The sequence below is a fragment of the Prinia subflava genome, chromosome 10 (assembly GCF_021018805.1).
Source record: "Prinia subflava isolate CZ2003 ecotype Zambia chromosome 10, Cam_Psub_1.2, whole genome shotgun sequence".
Classification (NCBI taxonomy): Eukaryota; Metazoa; Chordata; class Aves; order Passeriformes; family Cisticolidae; genus Prinia; species Prinia subflava.
Genome location: NC_086256.1, coordinates 8,955,616 through 8,974,825, shown reverse-complemented (window position 1 = coordinate 8,974,825; position 19,210 = coordinate 8,955,616). Strand labels below are relative to the sequence as shown.

Here is a 19,210-nt window from a genome sequence, read left to right as displayed (position 1 = left end):
ATGCAGGACAGACTTTGTACAATCAAAAAGCTGTTTATTGGAAAGTCAGGATTGTTTCAGTGTTTCCTTCCACATGATTGTTTGCTGTAGGGAAGAAATATCCCTACCATGAGGGGTCTGCAGGATTAGACACCTTCTGAGTATCAGCTGCTTTCAGAATGGAATACAGCTGACAGGATAAGATAAATTCAATGCCAAGGAGATATTCTTCACTGGCAATTGCACGGGATGAGCAAAAACTGGCTGGGTATGTTTCAGTAGGAAGGGAAATACCCTGCATGGTGTATAAACATTCAAAGTTCTTTAAGCAGGCCAGCAGCAATGCTTGAGGTGTGAGTTCCCAACACTCCCCACACTGATGCAAGTGCCGTGTCTCGTTCCCAGCCCGTTCAGAGCGGTACCAGCACCTGGATTCAGAGGAAGAGGAGGACACTAATGATGATGATCACGTGGAAATTCGGCAGTTTTCCTCGTGCTCACCCAGGTTCAGCAAGGTAGGGACATGCTAACTTGTTGAAAGAAAACAATCTAGAAAGGAACATGGTTTCTTTGTTTCGTATGGGGCAGATTTTAATCATGTGGATGCTCTGTGGGATCTCGTGGTGTGTAGTATTCACTGAGGAAAGAAAACACTGCATGAGTTGTTTATTCTGTGGTAGTTTGTGGCCTGTTAGAAGGTGAGTATCAGAATAATTAGAGAATTGGAAACATTTTATGTTTTTTAATGTTTCACCAATATGCAGGGCATTGTGTAGGTCTCTTCTGCATCTGGTACAGTTTGATGTTTTTACCAATGACCTGGATGGTGGCATAGGGAGTATCCAAAACTTATTTGCTTTGAGCAGTGTCATTCTGAAAGGACATTCCGTAGGTGGCAAGATGGTTTTGGGATGAAAATGGTTTCTGACATTTGGAATAAGGGTCTTAAATCAAAGGGTAAGAACATCAGTGAAGTTTCCATCACTCATTGTCTCAAATACAGCCTGAGGAGCAAAAGGCAAGGTGACAATTTCAAAGGGAAGGGTCTCTGCACATAGTCCTTCATGAATTAGATGCGCCAAATTATTGGAGCAATAATTTTCCATACTGGGCTTACCAGTAGGAAGGCCATTGCTGGAGCATTCTGGCCTGTACTGGGCAATGTTCTTGAAAATGAACATGAACCAGTAAAAGGGAGTCCAGAGGAAAGCAGCAAGAATGACCTGAGTTCTACAAAACACAAAAACCTCTGGTATTTCCAAATACATAACTGGAAGAAAAGGACTACATTGTTCTTTTTGGTAAAATATAATATGTTTGGGGGGTGGCAGAAGAGAGAAGAAATGCTGTTTTGTGGTAGCCACTTCATGAGTTGTATTTCCCTCTTAGTGAGATGGGAATAAGAATTTTACTTAGGAGCTCTGAAAGGTATTTTAGTTTTTCACAACACTTCCTCCAGTTTTCCACTGCTGAAGTCAGTTTTAAGGACCAGTTTGTTCTTTGTCCTCAACCAGGCTACAGTGGTTTAAATAACAGTTACTCTTAATTTTATGGAGTTGCTCCTGATTTGCATCACTAAAAGGATGTTTAAAATTGGACCTGAGGATTAGTTGGTGTTTTGAAAAAGTTCTCATGAGTATGTAAGAGTTTCTTTTCTCTGCCTTTTCTCACCATGAGTATTACTTATTTGTTAGACTGAAGCTTTTCTGTAGGGTTCAATGTTTTTGCCACAAAGAAAGAAAGTTCACTTTTAATGAATTTATTTTAAGACCTGGAAAATTATACAGCATTTGTAATGTGGGAGGCATAAAAGGCTCATTATATTTTGAAATTCTTGTCTGACAATTCAGCCATATGATTTATTAATAGTTATCTTGTTGATGCTCTGAATTTTTAATAACATTATTTTCATTAATCTCTTCTTATGTAAATTAGGTCCACAGTCAAGTGTAGTTTTAAAAGGATGGATTTTTTTGCTTAATCATTTAATTATTTAAAGACGGCTGTAAAACCAAGAAAGGCACTTTCATTAAGCTGTCAGCATTATAGTAGATTCCTTGAGGAGGGCAGGACTTTTTTGTTCTGAAATGAGCTTGGGGCAATGCTGATAGACTGATGATAATGAAATGAGGTCATGAGCATGATGCCTATCACTGAAGTGAATTTGTGTAGTAAGATTTCAAGATCCAGATGCCAGCCCTCAAGAGTTGTGCAGCTGTCTTTAGCAATAGCTCCTCTTAGATTTGAGAATCATTAAAACCAAAAACCAAAGTAATTTCACAAAGTTTGTTAGTGTTTCTGTTGTGTTTTCAAAGGAGAGGTGTTGTTGTAGAAAAACGTTTTAATGTTTTGAAGCTGGGCCTTTTTCCTTTCCTCCCTGGCACACCTTGAGCGTGTCACACCCGGGCTGTGTTACTTGGTCAAAGAACATTACCATGCTCACACTTTCAGGGGGAATTTCAAGAGGAAATTTTCCCCCTTGCTCAGAAAAGGCCCCGGGGGTTGGTTTTCCCTGCACAGAAGGATCTTTTGCTGCACGCAGGTGTACAGCAGCATGGAAAGGCTTTCCATCCACGAGGAGAGGAAGACCCCACCGCCCACCAAGCGGAGCCTGAGTGAGGAGAAGGACGATCGGCTCGACAGCCTGGGGGGCTTGAAGAGCCGGGACCGCAGCTGGGTCATTGGGTCTCCTGAAATGTGAGTCCTGTGCAGCTGAGCCTTCTGTTTTCCCACAGAAAGACCAGCCAAAACTTTCTATGACCAGTGTTAGGTGAGGAGAGCTTTGAATGTTGTATTCCCACAGGAGAAGCCTGGATTGAATAGCTAGAAGTGAATGTGTAGAAGCTATACTGTCCTTAAATGTATCTAGTTAAGCACTAACATATTCTAAATTTGTAGCAAATCCTTTTAATGAATTTAAAGGTATTCTAACCTTAAGGGCAGATTTCTTCTCTTACATCAGAGATGCACCCATATAAGTTTTTTTCTTAAACTAATTCAAATTCTGGTGTTGCCAGACTTTGACCTTTTGTTACAAAGCAGAGAAATTGCTGGGAAAGTCAAAGTTTCAAAAGTTCAGAATATGCCCAAAAAGTCTTGTGCTCTAATAAAAAATGTCAGTAAAATATACAAATACCAGAATCTGGATACCTGCCATGCTTCTGGCATTACTGAAAACTTACCTGATCAAAGGGATGTCTCTCATTTTGTGCAGTCCCTGTAAAACTTTTGCACTAATGTTTGGCATTAGAAAGAGCATAAAAAGTGGCTCTGACCTAGTCTGGATGACTCCCTTAAAAATGCTTTACAGATTGCACTCACAACCGAGGTGCACTTCATTTTGCATCAGGCCTTCCTGGCTACTGATTTAGAGCAACTTTGAAAGAAAAAATCATCTAATTCCAAAAGGAACATAGAGGATGATTTGCATTCTGCAGTTGTGGGGTTTTTTACATAATATTTAATACGATGTTCATTGTGCTGTATTTTTCTTCGGGTTTATCCCTCCCTTTCCTAGAAGCGTAACAATTGGAAATCTAAACTCAGGTGATGCCCCAAGCCTTTGTTGTTTTAGCTCCCCGTGTTGTAGCTTGGCCACCAAACTTCACCTTAAACTGGCTTCAGATGTTTGTGAGTTGAGTCCGTGCCCTATTTTCACCTCCCACGTCCATCCCCCCTGCCTCACCCGGGGTCCCTGTCTCGGTTCTGCCCCCAGCCTGCGCAAGCGCCTGTCCATGTCCGAGTCCTCGCACACGGAGAGCGACTCCAGCCCGCCGCTGACGGTGCGGCGCCGCTGCTCGGGGCTCCTGGACATGCCCCGCTTCGCCATCTCCGCCGAGGATGATCCATCTCTCCTCAAGCGGCCCCAGCCCGAGGGGATGCTCCTGTCCACGGTGCAGGCGCGGGAGGGGCTGCCCGTGCCCATCCCGGAGCAGCCCGTGGAGCACGAGCTGCCGCTGGAAGGGGACGCTGGAGCCACCACGCCCTGCACGGCCACCGGCAGCACCTCAGCGCTGACAGGTACGAGGTGTCCTGGTCCCCGAGGAGTTACCTTGCAGAGATTTCCTCTGGGTGTCAGGGATGTCACTGACTCGTGCTAAGTAGATATTCTGGCGTAGTTTTGTGGATGTGCTTGCCTTTGAAATAATGCCAGTGGTTTAATCTCAAAAGTTGCATCTTGGATTTCGGTCCCGTCACTTCAAATTGATTGAGGTCTTCTCATGCTTGAGAGTTGTATGATCTAGGCCTACTTACAGCCACTGGGTGCCTACCTGAGACAGCATTAATTTAAGCATTAATCAGAACAGATCACTGCTGGGTTGGAGAACGTGGGTGTCAGCCATACCAACAGATCCCTGCTTCCTGTGGTTTTGCTCATCCCAAGAGTTTGGAGAAACTTGAATTATGCTGGGGAAGGTGGGGCTTTTGTCAGGGACATGGTACTTACTTTAACAGCCAAATATGCTGAAATTCATCCAGTTGCAGTCTTAGAAAAGTGCACCTCAGTTTAGTAGAGTGGCTCTTAGAAGTCAGTGTTTGATTTCTCAGCAACTTTGACTGTCCTGGGATTTTTCTCCAGCTCTGGGCTGAGCTGAACCTTCCTATGGTGGTGCCCTGGGCTGCTGCAGTGCAGGACTGATCTCTGAGTGCTGGAGTGTTCCTAGCTCCTGTCCCTTTCAGGGCATTGGGAAGACAAGGGAGTGAAGCTGCCTGTTCCTGAGAACAGAGGAGGCCAGAGCTGGGAAGTAGTAAGGAAGGGAACAAAAAGGAAGTCTGGAACAATGGAAGAAAGAGGGGAAGTGGAAATGAAGGTTGGCAAAAGAAAATTTGAGAAAGAAGACGTAATTAGGGGAAGGACTAGATTGTAGGGTTGAATAACAAGGACTAACAGGGAAAGAAAATAAGGAACAAGTTGCTGGGAGAAACTGGGAGCAAGCAGGCAAAGCAATTGTGATGCCTTGAGAATGGAGAGGAAAGGGGTACTGAGGAAGTAGTCAGAATGGCAGCAAGAATGGACAAAGTGGAGGGCACTGTCAGATGTGATGGGGGATTGATAGCAGAAGGTGGAAATGCCCTAGAAAAAAATTTGCCTCCAGAGTAAAGCCAAAGATTCCCACAGCTTATTATTCCTCTTCTGTAATTCAGTCTGTGAAATTCCTTCAATATTGTCCCATTCCCCTTTATTGCCCATGCTCCCTGAAGAGGCCTGATGCTGACATCATGTAAAGAAGATGTGCAAGAGTGAAGGAAGGAAGCTGCCTCATACTTGCTTGGCATAGCTGCCATAAGTGAAACCTTGGGTTCTCAATTTCATGCTAAGAGCCTAGAAACATGCTATTAAAAATGGCCTTCCATTTCTAATTCGAGTATCTGTAATGTGAGATTGGCAAAAACGAAGTTCTCCTGGGCAGCCTGCTCCCCTGAGCTCAATACATTAGAGCAGTCTTTGATCTAGTGCATGGAATCCAGGGATACCAGTGCTCAGTGTCCCCAAGTCAGAGGCTTGAAAGGAGTTTAGTTCCTGTCACTGTCTCAGAGAGCTTCTCTAATTTATATGGCACCTTTTGCCATGCAGCCTCCAAATCCAGGTTCCTCATTGTCTGGGAGCCTGATTTGAAACTCTGTGGCTCTTCAGTGTTGAACAAGCATCTGGTCCTGAGGTCTATGGGAATGGTGCTTTGAATTTTTATTTTCATGATACTTCCTGTTTCACTTAGTATGCAGAGCAGTGCTGCCTACTTAAATAACGATGATCAATGTTTTGTTCTGTCCTCATTGTTTAAAATGTGGCCCTTAGGCTTTATTTATTGCATGCTGCTTAAAATTTGCTTTTGAAGACAGAATGATTAATTTCCCTTGTGGAGTTGCTGTGATGCTCACCAGTTTCATTTCTAAGCACCTTGTAAATTCTAATTACTGTATTTTCACAGTGCCCCTTTAAGGTATCACATGGGGGACTGAGGCACCAGCCTTGAGTACAGGACCCCCAAGCCCCAGCAATCTGCTATTGTTACATGCCCCATCTGATCTTCAAGATTACTTTGCATTTTATATATAATTATAGCAGGTTAAGGAATTCAAGACTAAATTGCAATGGTGCAAAGAAGGGGGCAAATTAAGGTTGTCTTTGCAATCCATATTTTTACTTCCCTTGACCTGAGTACCTCAGTATTCTCTTAAAGTGGATTTTTTATATGCAACTTGAGTAGAACCTGGCTCCTCTATTACAGGCAGTTTTAACTTAAAGATTGACAGTTCTTGCTGGTTGTAAAAATGCAGCACTTTCTATAAACCTGTTTTGTCTGTGAACAATCCCATTGAAATGGTGTGCAGAAGTGCACCACAGCTTTAGGATTCATGGAACTGCCACTGAGCAATGTGATTTCATTAGCGAGCTTTTCCACAGAACAGAAGCTGCTAATTTTCTGTGTTTGGAATAACACCATTTCTGTAAATAAAAATTCAAGCCCTAGGGTTTCTTCTTAGGAAAATTTACTCTTGGACTTCATGTAAACATGACTTTGATTTAATGTATTTTGCCTGTAGGGGAATAGACTGTTAGGAATTCCCTGTGGTTCTAATCTGTTTTAATTTAAACTGTAGCTGGGAGCACTGCAGATTTCTCTGATCCACGAGCTCGCAGTAATAGCAATGAAGGCCCAGACTTTTCCACTCCAAAAGCCATCAGCGATTTGGCAGTGCGGCGGGCACGACACAGGTTGCTCTCTGGGGAATCAGGGGAGAAACGTACCTCGAGACCTGTCAATAAAGTGATTAAATCAGCATCCGCTACTGCCTTGTCTCTCCTGATTCCCTCAGGTAAGAAATGCCGTGAGTGAGGCATTGTCAGAATCTGCAAGCACTAAACAAAAGGTCTGCAGACAGATCCTCCCCCTTCGCTCTCCTGGAATAATGCCTCGGCTGGCAGGAGGGGAGAGAGCTAACTTTTACACTTGGTTTAATATTTCCTGCTCGCAGGTTGATGAGCACTGCTGTGCCCCAGACAGGAGCGTTGTGCATGTGGTCTGACTGCAGCTTCTGCAAATGGCAGCTGGGCCATGTTGTTCCCCTGGCTGTGTTTAAATTGACTCCTAGCTGCTCTCTTGACAGTGGTGCAGCAGGGAGGTATAGAGACACAGAATGATTTTAACCCTGCAGGTGCTGGTTTTTGGGGTCACACGCTAACTACAGAGCTGTTTGGGAATAAAATGTGTCTGGTGTCTGCATTTATGCACCAGAAAGTTTCAGAAACTCCAGATAACTTGGTTGAGATTTAGTGCTCAAGAACTGGACAGTGTAAGTGAGTCACTAAGTCAATGCTGAGCTGCTCACCTTGTTGGCTCAGCTCTGTCTACAAGCGAAACCAGACCTTTACAATTCCCAATGCCAGGTGATAACTCCTAGAGAGCAGCTCAGCCATATTGAGCTGTGACAGACTGGTTCAGCAGAAGGAGTTTGTTCCCACAGGGATTTTGTCCCTTTCCAGAGGATAAGACCATGCTGTATTTCCAGGGCTGTGCCTTTTTCTGCCTAGATGGGAGCAGGGAATGCAGCTGGGCCATGAGAATGCCCACCTGTTCCTCCCAGCAGTGAGCTGGAGGCAGGAATGCACCTGCTCTTGGCAGCCTTGTGGTGATGCACATCACATTTCTTGTGATTTGGGCATCGGCTGCTTTTTGAACTACAAAATCCCTCATGAAAACCTCTAAAATGTATATTTAATCACCCAGCAAAGGTTTCTCCAGAGCTGCTCTCATCTGCCAGGTAAATATGTGCTGGGCAATTCAGCAGGTGTTTCTTAATGGATTAGAGATTACCTTCTGTAGCTGCATTTAGTATTCCTGCTCTTTGGGTTTATTTTACTGATGTTGACCAGCTTCACTTCAAAATGAGAGTTCTGTATTTGCTTTGTACTTTAAAAAGTGGATGTTGTACCACCAAGCAGAGTCAGGTAGTTTATCTGACAGCCCAGCCCATGGCTGTTCATTTGGGAAACTCACTCAAAAGTACACCTGTGATGTTGCTTTGCAGTAGCAAAGTCCCTGCAGTAGCTAATATTTTAGGGTTAAATATTTTTGCCCCTGTGAATTTAAAACACTACCAAAACTGCCTAGATGTAGTTGTTGGCTGATCACCTACTCATTCCTTTTGTGTTAATACTAACTGATTTGGATTATCTCAGCACCAATGTGTAATTTGCACCAAGATCTAGAGGCATCTGATCTTTTGGAGGAGGATAATACATGATAACCTGGAAATGGGGTGTTGCAGGATTGTGCCTAGAGCAAATGCTCGTGATGGGTTGTAAATCCTGGAAAGAGAAGTAGAAAACACTGTGATCCAACCATAATTCTGTATGAGCAGTACACTAAATGTACACCTCCAAATGTGCCTTTTTGGAAACTCTCCTATTTGTATTACAAAGCATGAACTAGTTGAAGCTGCAGACAGACCCAGCTCTGGTGAAGGCCACCAGCTTTAAGACCCTTGGAAGATACGGTTTCACAGCTGTTCTCTAACAAGAAATTTTCTCTCTTTCGGAGGCCTGTTTTCCTAATTTTTGCCCACCTTTGTGTCATCACTGTAGATCACCACACGTGTTCTCCATTGGCCAGTCCAATGTCACCTCATTCTCTCTCCTCCAACCCATCTTCGAGGGACTCCTCACCCAGCCGCGACTTTTCTCCTGCTATCGCAAACCTGAAACCACCAATCATCATCCATCGGGCTGGGAAGAAATACGGTTTCACTCTGCGCGCCATTCGTGTCTACATGGGTGACAGTGACATCTACACTGTGCATCACATGGTCTGGGTAGGTCTCTGCTTTTCTGGAAGGAGGACCCTCGGGGCCACAAATGCATCTAGCCAGGGTTGCGGGGTTTAGCTTTAGAAATTGTGTTCTGCCACCTCGTTTTTCTCTCTCGTTAATCACACCCAGAGTTATCCTTTTGGGGTGGGGGCAACCCTTTATAAATAAATAAATAACAGCAGTTTGGGTTTTCTGGTCGTTTTCAAGCCCATCACAGAGCCACAGCAACCTTTCTTTCCTTCTTTTTTCCCTGGTTACATGAATCCACCTTCCTTCACCTGCAGCACATCCTTTAAAGCATGTTTCTGTGTACATACCCTCTTTCTCTTTATTGGGGTTGTTGCATGAGGGCCCATTATAGCTAATTTATTCAGACTTGTGTTAGTGATTATAACCTGCTTCTGATCAGTTCAGTCTGCTGGGGTTTTCCAAGCAGTTGCTTGGAATTGATTACAAGCCTTAAAGCATCACTGCTGCTACACTGATTGCCATGGGATTTAGCTCTTGGCTTAGTTGTTGTGAGCTGTGCTGAAGGGTCTGGTCTCCATGACTGTATCGCTTCCTTCCTACTACTGCTGGCACTTGATCTCTGTGTTCCTTTTGTGTTGGTGTAGATGACTTCTAGGAATGATCCATTCCCTGAAGCAGTGCTGCTAGAATTGTGTAGATAGGGATAACGCAGTCAGGGTGAAGGTGATTCATTCTTCTCCTTGCACTTCTGTGTTCTTTAGGTAATATGGACTTCACACACTTTGGTCCTTATTTAACACTCATTCTGAGAGAAATTATCTGAAACTGAATTTTTGCCTTGCCCCTCTCTTGCTTTTCTTGGACAATGCTGAGTTTACCAAGATACTCATTTGGAATCTTTTCTGGCTAGAGGGAGAGATGTGCATTCCCCTGCACATCTGTCTCCTCATGGTGAAGGAGGCTTACATTCCTGACCAGGGACAAGGGAAAGGCAGTGTGTTCACAGAGGAAAAGCCTGGTGTTGGATAGGTTAATAAAGGATGGAAAGTGGAAAAAGAAACTCAGTTGGGATGAGATGCAATATAGACACCTTAAACACATGGCAGAGTCTTCCTGAAAAGTCTGTTGGCCACCTTGGTTTCCAGTGGAAGGATGCTGGATTTGGGATGGCAAAGAAATTGAAAAAGACTGAATGTTTGTCTGGAAATCAAGAGCATCTGGGTAACATTCCTGAGTGCTGTAAAATTTTTGGAAGTTTGTTAAGGCTTTTGCTTTAGGAAGAGCTGGTCTCTCAATCAGCTTAACCATCCTGGCTGCCTTGGACTGGGATAAGACTGGTGGGATGCTGAGGAGGAGCGCAGGGTTTTGTGCGTGGCTGTGCCAGGGATGATTTCTTTTATCCTTCTCTGGAGCAGCTGACGCTGGCTGTGGCTGGAGGTGACACGGGTGGGCTTTGATCTCATCTGGGCCAGCATCTTGCACATTCCCCTTGTCAAACCAGTCCCCCCTTGTTGTTGGCAGCACGTGGAGGAAGGGGGCCCGGCAAACGAAGCAGGTCTGCGGGAAGGGGACCTGATCACCCACGTCAACGGGGAGCCGGTGCATGGGCTGGTGCACACCGAGGTGGTGGAGCTCATCCTGAAGGTAGGGGCTCAGCACTGTTACGTTTTGGAAAACATGAGCAGCTTGTTTGAAATGTGTGTAATTGGCATTGTCTGAAATACAACTGTGCACACAGCACCTGGTGGTGTTTAAGAGCAGCTTTGTACTGGTTGGTGTTGAAATTATCCAGTTAAATGGCTTGTGTTTGATACCTCTCTGAGCAGAATCTGTTTACAGAAAAAAACCACCCCAGAGTTCTGGACTGTTCCAGGAGACAGAAGTCTTTGGGATTGCAAATAAAGGAGCAGTCAGGAGTATTATTTTTTTAACATGAGTGAGACAAGCCATGGTCTGTGTTGCAGATTCATCATGATAGATGCCTGATATGCTCACATCTGCCATCAGTCAGAGCACTGGGAATAGGATTGGTGACAGAATATCACTTTGTTCAAGTTTCCAAGTATTACAAGTATTAAATTGAGTCATTTGGGATCTCAATGGGAGAGGTCAGATGCTGTGTTTTGCCTGTTCTGGGAAGCTTTACCTACCAGCTGGGGTCTGAGCTAATCATTTGTGAAAGCTGACTAACGAGGGTTCTCTCTCGGCAATTCCTTAATAAATGATAGGTGGAAATGCTGAGGGGAAAAAATGGAGTTTGACAAAGGATTACAAAATGGCAGGCAGCAATAAACTAGCAGCCTACCTGCTTTGCCTGCAGATCTGCTTCAAATAACCATGTTTTAAGCAATGTCTCTTTGTCTTGTGTCTGACAGAGCGGAAATAAAGTGTCCATCTCCACCACACCATTTGAGAACACATCCATCAAAGTTGGCCCAGCTCGAAAAGCCAGCTACAAATCCAAGATGGCTCGTAGGAACAAGAAGAGCAAAACAAAGGATGGTCAGGAAAGGTTTGTTTTGATGTTTCTCTGTTAAAATAAATGGGTAACCAAGATAATGATAACCAAGGGTAACCAAGATAATAAGAGATCTTTAGGGAGATCTTGTCAAATCCATTTGCAGATAATGTATATCAGCAGGTATGTCCTTTAGTTCCTCTTTTCTTCCTTTTTTTTTTTTTCCTCTTTTACTATGACTCAAAATTGACTGAAATATGCTAGTAAAGGAAAATAAATCATTGGGCTTGTAAACACCTTTTGAATGTTCTTCCCCAGTAAGAAGAAGAGTTCTCTGTTGAGGAAGATCACTAAACAAGCGTCGCTGCTTCACACCAGCCGCAGTTTATCGTCCCTGAACCGATCTCTGTCGTCTGGAGAAAGTGTGCCTGGCTCTCCAACTCACAACCTGTCTCCTCGGTCACCAACCCAGAGCTACAGATCCACTCCAGAGTCTGTACACTCAGGTAAAAAAAAGGGTCATGAAACAAAACCAAACCGAGCCAAAAAAGCCAGTCAAACAAGAAAAGAAAGTATTGGAGGAGACTTTTGATGATTGATTAATTTGGGAAATAAAATACACAGCAGCAGGTAGTAGATCTCTTTGTGAAACAAATGACAGTGGTAATGTCGATTACCTGAAGGATGGATGTGTTCTTGTTCATTGATTCATTTAGAAACGAAAATCCATACATCCTTTTAAGAATGCACTTGCTGTACTATAGCATCCTTCCACTTTGATGAGAATATGTGTTTTAAGTTGCAATCTTTTCATAGCAGTTTGACACATTTTCTGTGTTCAGAGAAAAGAAATCAAAACACTGTGGCAAAGTCATATTTGAAAATTGAATCAGCTGCTGGAATAAAGAGATTTGCATCTGGAGAATAGCAATGAAACACGTGGTTTGTCTGATCAAAGGGGGTTTTTTTCCAGAAAAGTGTTCTCATAGCTGTGTGTTTCTTACTGTGCTCTGGTGTTGGGTGCTAATGATGTGAATTTCCATCAGAAGCCTGGCAATGTTGCCTTCAGTATTACTGCTGTGCTTTGGAGTAGCATGGCATTGTGTCTTGACTTATTTTCAGTAACTTGTTTTAATGGCCAAATATGTATTAATCTGCTTGTTATTTTTTTCTTTGTTCTTCTTTTTTCTTTTTTTTTTTTCTTTTCTTTTAAGTTGGCGGCAATTCTTCCCAGAGCAGCTCTCCCAGTTCCAGTGTTCCCAATTCTCCAGCCAGCTCTGGACACATCCGACCCAGCTCTCTGCATGGCCTAGCACCAAAGCTCCAGAGGCAGTACAGATCTCCAAGGCGTAAATCTGCAGGAAACATCCCTCTGTCCCCCCTGGCTCACACTCCATCACCAACCCCGCAGTCCACGTCACCGCAGCGCTCCCCTTCTCCTTTGCCAGGACACTCAATTGGCAGCTCCAGCATTATCCAGTCTTTCCCAGTAAAACTGCACTCCTCTCCACCACTGGTGAGACAAATCTCTCGCCCCAAAAGTGCCGAGCCCCCTCGGTCTCCTTTGCTGAAGAGAGTGCAGTCGGCCGAGAAGCTGGCTGCCTCTCTGTCCTCCTCTGAGAAGAAGCTGGGCTCCTCACGGAAGCACAGCTTGGACATCTCTCACTCTGAGTTCAAGAAGGAGATGTTACAGCGGGATCCCAGCCTCCAGAGCTTGCAGGAATCTGCCAACGAAACGACGGGCGGCAAACTGGGGCTGGCGGAGAAGGGGCTGCTGCAGAAGCCGGGCTCGCGGAAGCTGGGCGCCATTCGGCAGGACAGGGTGGAGAGGAGGGAGTCTCTGCAAAAGCAGGAGGCCATCAGGGAGGTAGATTCTTCTGAAGATGAAACAGATGATGGTTCGGAAGATAGTCAGGATGGGAGAAGGCTGGACAAGCCCCGTGGCAGTGGAGACCAAGGCTCAGATTCTTTCAATGAGGATAATAAGTTTTCATCTAAGTTGGAAAGCAAGGATAGTATTGAAGATGATGCTTTTCTACCTGAAGATCCAAAAGGCACAGAAGATTTGCAGAAGGGAAATACTCAACAAGCAAAGCCTGTTTCAGAGCCACCACAAATCAGTGTGCACCCCTCCCTACCAGAGCTCCCCACAAGAACTTCTCCAGAAAAACTAGCTAATTCAGAAACGCCATTCCTAAAATCAGAAACAACTGCAAAGGAGCATAAATTACCAGAAAACAAAACTTTGGAGTGTTCTGGTCCAAAAGACAGGCCTTCTGAAGCAATCAAAGACCTCGGGAGAACTCCAGGTACTCAAAAACCAGTAGATTGCACAGAACATACACAGTGCCCTTCTATCAAACTCCTGGAACTTGAAGAAGGTGATTCTTCCCGGGTCTCCTGTGGTAAACTTGACTTGAAAGAGCCTGTGCTAACAGAAAACAGTCAGAAAAAACAGGATTCCAAACCTCTGCCGGCACTTTCCTCATGGTGCACAGCAAACACGAGCACTCCTGTCGGGGTGAGTCCCCCAGACCGCGGTGAGAAGGGTCGCGAGGAGACGCCTCAGCCTGTGGAACAGCACAGCTCCTCATTTCTGTCTCCTGGGAGCACCAGTGAAACATCCCAAAGAAGTCCTAGCCCCGACAAGCAGCAGCCCAGCTCACCCCAGGCAGAGGGTGCTTTAACCTCCAGCAAAACGAGCCCAGCAGGACCCGTGTCCTCCCCACTCCCCGTCCCCGGTGCCATCGAGCGCGCGCTCTCCGCGTCCCCGTTCGTGCCCCTGGCCCAGAGCGTGCTGGGCCCGTTGAAGCTCAGTACGTCTGGGTCTGGAGAGGTGGAAACGAGAAAGGATTTGGGTGCCTCCTGTAAAGAGGAGAGAGATTTGAAACAAAAAAGGCAGGAAATTTCACAAGCAGGAGAGAGTCAAGAGAAAGCCAAACCCTCTAGCACAGATGGCCTGACCACGAGGAGCGGGTCCTGTGCAGAGTCCTTACACCCAGCAAAGCCCTGGGAAGCAGCGTGTGCCGTGGGGGACAAAAAGGAGACAACGTGTCCTGTGGTGGTCAAAAAGGAGGCACCTTCTTGCAGTGCTAAAACATCTGAGGCATTGGCAGGTAGCTGCAAAATCACTCCATCAAAAGAGCTGTCTCATGCTCCTGGACAAGCAGCTCTGAGAGCCTCTCCTCTGCCAGATGGCAGCACGAGGCCCTGTAAAGAAGGGACTCTGGCACAAGCAAAAAGCAAAGAGGTTGGAAATCAGTTAAAAATACAAGACTTTCCCCTGTCACATGATGATGCTGTAAAAAAAACATAGCAACATCGCTGGTACTCATGGACTCGAGCGTTCTACATTCAAAATAGAGACTGCATGTTTGAATTTTGTAATATACACTAATATAAAATAGAACTTGTGTACATCTATTTTTGGGAGGGTTTTTTTCATACTGTTTTTTGTGTTTTTTCATCCTTGCTATTCTATTTTTGTACACAGTAGTGCTTGCTGTTTGAGGTCTCTTTAGAACAGGGTATCTTTAAAGCAGGGCTTAAGAAACACTTTGGTTTTATTTTTTTTCCCTTCCATACCTTTTATTTTGCCTGAGTTTAGGGCCTGATGTGCTCTTCCCTCTAATTCTGCATTTATTTGAGATCCAAAAAATTCTGTGTGCAAAAAAGGCAGCTTGTTTTAAAATTTCTGTTTTCAGCATTCTCTTTGAAATTCCATTGAAGTTCACAAATGTCAAGTTTTTGCTCCAGTTTTACAATCTGATGTCCCCTGACAAGAGTAAGAACCTACCCTCTTGTCTGCAAGTAATTCTGAAACTCTTTGGTACAAGCAAAACCTCTTTGTCACCATGTGTCTTTACAGTCCTGTGTCCTTAGAGGATGTGGAGACAAAGGACTTGGCTGGAGAGACTGGACAGAGGGAGATCCCTGTCTTCTCTTTAAAACAAGAAAGAGTATTTTTCAGTGGAATTATCAGAAAGAGACATCTCCAATCCATAAGGTGGCTTTTTTGGGGATTGTTTTTACTTATCTGTATGGGACACGTTGCAACTTTTCCCTCATTTTAAAATAATTTTAGTGATGTTTTATCTTCCTTTCTCTGGCTTCCATTCATAACTTGCCCTGCCTCAGAGTAAGTGACCCCAGGAAAGGGGTGCCTGTAGGTTGGTTTTAAAGTAGAAAAATTTGTAGTTGCGTATTCTCCAATGTGTCTGGCAAAGTTATCTCAATGAAAAACAAGAGACTTTTTGGAGACTTTTCCTTCTCTTGGTGAGTCTAAATAGGTAGGGATTTTAAGGTGTCCCTTAACGTTTCTCAACTGGGCCTTGGGAAACTTGCTAAGTTTTCTGAATCTGCCCATTTTTAAAACAAACCTACAAAGAGTTCAGACTCCTCGAGTTCTGTGGTCAAACTGCAAGCAGACTTCCAAACACATGTGATATTTTGAGATTTCAGGTTTGATAGCTAGATCATTTCCACTGCTGAGGTCACTTTGCATTAACAAACTTACTCTTTGCTCCTAGTTTAGACATCGCTTTGCTTTAAGTGTGACCGACTCGGGGTGACAGTGCTCCTTGCTGAGGACTAGACCAATAATAATGCACCAATAAATGTGTCGAGTGGTGATAGCTGTAGCACTGTAAGCCCCTTCTTCATCCAATTAAAGGTTCCTCTCAATGAACACTCCCATCATTTGTCCCAGATTGTGCTCAGCTTGTATCCTAGTCTTGTCTGAGTGGATCTCCCCGCGGATCACCCGCGAGGGACAGTGCCCTGCTCACTGGCTTACTCTGTTAGAAGCAGAATGACTGTGCAACAGTATTCCAGGCTAAACCCCATCTCTGTTGGTCTGATTTCCTTACACTGCTGCTTCCTTCACTGTCTTGGCTTTCTCTGAACTTGAAGTTTTGATTCGCTTCCCCTAAATGCAGAGATGTTTATTATATAGGAATATATTTTCTCCATCTCTTTCAATCTGATTTTAGTACAACCCACAACTCGCAAAAATCTCTGGAATCTCACCCTGTTTCTTTCTGTGTAGCAGTTGCTGCTCCCCATTATATACTTGATTTTGGCTGCTTGAATTTCATTTCTGGACCAAGTTTTGGTTTGGTTTGAACTTTCTTTTTTTTAACATGTTTAAATGAGTGTTTACTCCGTGTGTCAGTGTGAACATGTATGGTGTTGCTACTACACTAACCAAAGCCTCAGCTCTCCCAGGTAACACCTTAATAAACCTAGCTGTGGTGGTATTGAGAGCAGAGCCTGCTGGGCTGTCTCTCTGCTCTTTTTCCTGGAATTCATAGGCTGCTCGTATACACTTGGTTTGCAATTACAAACCACAGTATTTCCGCTGCCTTGTCAGGGTCCTGGGTGTCTCCAGCCTCTTCAAGTGCTCTTGGTGGTGTCATTCAGTGCTGATTTAGGGCAATAGCAAGTAAGGAACAGACTTGGCAGGATCTGGTACTTGTCTGGCTGGTTTTCTCCCTGATGGGTTGATCTACTAAAAATTTGTTGAGAAGCAGTGCAGGATATTATGGCATGGACAGGAACAGTGAAAAATGGATTTGGCATCCTGAGTCTGTGGTAATTACAAAGACAAGCCTCCTTGACAAGCCGATCTCCTGAGAACACCTGACCTTGACGAGATGGAAGTGTCTGTGTAAATTAAGGGGCTGTGTGAGGATGTGGTCCAACCTGGCTGTTCTCTGGGTGGCAGGTCCCCCTTTTCCTTCTGTGTTTAAAAAACCTGAGGAGAAAACCGACCACTGCTCCTAGGAGGTGAGCACGGGGTGTGAGCCAGGCTGGGTAACCTGGTTCATCCCCACTGGCAGGGGTGGGACCCTCTGAGGGTACCAGCTGTGAGCTGCTGACTCCCTGCCTTTGCAGCCGGTGCATCCCTTGCTGAATTGCAGAATTATCCTTTCCTAGGCATAAAAGGAGGAGTGAAAACCCTTGCTGTGTCACAGCTTTTGCTGCTTTTGCCTGTGTTGGCCAAAGAAAAGGTGAGGTATGTGTTTTGTTGCCTCTACGGTACGGTAGAGAGTGGTCAGTGCAATTAAAAATCCCTGGTTTTTTGGAAGCCAAAGCCAAACAGCGTGGCCAGGAAAACATTCTAGTGAAGCCCTGTATCCCCTGCTCTTGGTCAGTCCTGCAGTTTCCCTCAGTGTGCCAGGTGCCCCATCATCCCTGTTCCACCTTCTGTCAAAGTCACGTGGCCCACTTTATCAAAAGGTTTGGGCGAAAACACTTTACCTATTAAATGCTGATAATAAGCCAGGTAGATACACCAAGACTTATTCCTCTCTCTGCTACGAATTCCTTAAATACCTTCCCAAATAAAAGCTTGCAAAATGCGTTGGGAAGGAACAGGATGCTGAAAAAGCTGCAGCTGAGGGCCAAGAGCGTGTTCCCAGTGCTGACTGGGACCCGCAGTGCCAGGGGAAGCCCTGGCCAGCGCAGCCAGTGGTGTCCGTGGGTAATCCCGAGTCAGGCAGGCAGAAGGTGGAAGTCACGAGCGTGAGGGGGTGTTTGGTCAATGAACCGTGCGTGTCACCATCCAAATGTGCTGCTTTCCTGCTTTGTTTCCCTCTTCCCTTCTGTCAGCTTGGATGTGTCTCCTGCTCCTCACCCATGTTGGGATGGCAGCGCCTTCAGCTGCTCCGGCCTCCGCAGCTCCTCTCTGCTCCTGCATCCAGCTGGCCCCTCCCTGCCCCGTGCCTCAGTGTTATTTTTCCCTTTGTCTCTTACTGTTGCAAACTAAGAGAAATGGATGATATTTATTGTAAATATTAGACTTTAGCGTTGTGCTGGCCACTCCTGGGTCCGAATGTTGGAGGCCTTTGGCTGCTGCTGTACTAAAGAGCGCTTGTGGGGGAAGGGGTAGGAGTGACCAGTGGGTTTGTTTGCCACACTTGCATTAAGGTGTGATTTGGAGTATTTTTTTTTCCCTGTTTTATTTTTTTCTTCCGAAGAGGGGAGGATAAAATCTTTCTCTGGTTTTCTCTTACTGGATGTGAAGGATAATTCTGTACTTCTAGTAGAAGATTTGACAGAAGTGTGTGTTTACGTTGTGTTCGATTACCATATCCGGGTGGCTGTGAGATCACCTCCTGCGCTGGGCTCTGCCAAGCCATGTCACTCAGCACTTAGCTAGATAAGAGAAAGTGTGGAATTTCTGTGTTTTTAGAAACTTGAACAATTGCCACATAATAGCGGTGCAATAATTTTTATTCATGTTGTACCTGCATGTCGATGTTCAAATCCTCCTCCAAAATAAATAATTTTTTTTTTTTTACATAAATCCAGACTCGTGTTTGTCTCTTGGTTGCTCTCCCCTCAGTTTTCCATAGTGCTGGGGATGGCTGTGCTCAACCAGCTGCTTGATGGGGCAGAAAATGGCCTGTGAAGTGTCTGGGTATAGGAGTAACTCTGCCAGGCTCTTTGGGATTTTCTGCTCCACAGCCCAGGTGTGTGGTTAAGCCAAAGCTTTCCCGTCTGAAACTCAAGCCCAGAATTCACCATCCTCCACCAAGTCTGTAAGTTTATAGTGTTTTGTGTCCCTGCTAATGCAGGGTCCTGATGGCAGAAACATGTGAGGGGTAAAAGGTGTAAAAATTGTCAAACATGAAACTTGGCTGAGCAAGATGGGGATGTGACTGGCCACAACTGCACACTGTGTCTGATGGGTTCAGGAGTGGGGTGCACAATAAAATCCGAAGGGCAGGGGCTTGGCATTGGCTTGGATTAGCCACGGGCCAAGAGCCAGCAGGTGCTACGTGGCCCCTTTTTCACCCACTTATTTAGGCAGCCTTGATCCTGCACCACCCAAAACCTTTCCAGAAACAGATCTTTGCTTTTAACATTTGCAGGTGTGTGCCCTCCACATGGAAAAGCTTTCAAAGGCTATTCCTGTCCTTGGAAATAGAGCTGGGGAGACGCTCACGTCTGGAGGGGATTGGGCTAATCCTCCTTCGCTGCTGCCAA

At 45.0% G+C, this 19,210-nt stretch overlaps 1 protein-coding gene across 4 annotated transcripts in view; it reads left to right on the top strand.

The window, feature by feature from the left end:
• Window positions 1-18,519, top strand: part of MAST2 (microtubule associated serine/threonine kinase 2) — a 187,274-nt gene extending 168,755 nt beyond the window's left edge. For 3 of the 4 annotated variants that reach the window (XM_063407168.1, XM_063407165.1, XM_063407164.1), the window contains 9 exons: window positions 385-494; window positions 2,522-2,676; window positions 3,695-3,999; window positions 6,583-6,798; window positions 8,567-8,793; window positions 10,282-10,404; window positions 11,136-11,272; window positions 11,537-11,724; window positions 12,433-18,519. In XM_063407168.1, coding sequence (XP_063263238.1) covers window positions 385-494; window positions 2,522-2,676; window positions 3,695-3,999; window positions 6,583-6,798; window positions 8,567-8,793; window positions 10,282-10,404; window positions 11,136-11,272; window positions 11,537-11,724; window positions 12,433-14,534 — 3,563 coding nt within the window. In that variant the 3' untranslated portion in view covers window positions 14,535-18,519. The remainder of the gene's footprint in view (window positions 1-384; window positions 495-2,521; window positions 2,677-3,694; window positions 4,000-6,582; window positions 6,799-8,566; window positions 8,794-10,281; window positions 10,405-11,135; window positions 11,273-11,536; window positions 11,725-12,432) is intronic. The other variant, XM_063407166.1, reaches the window with a different exon arrangement.
• The last annotated feature ends 691 nt before the right edge of the window (window positions 18,520-19,210 follow it).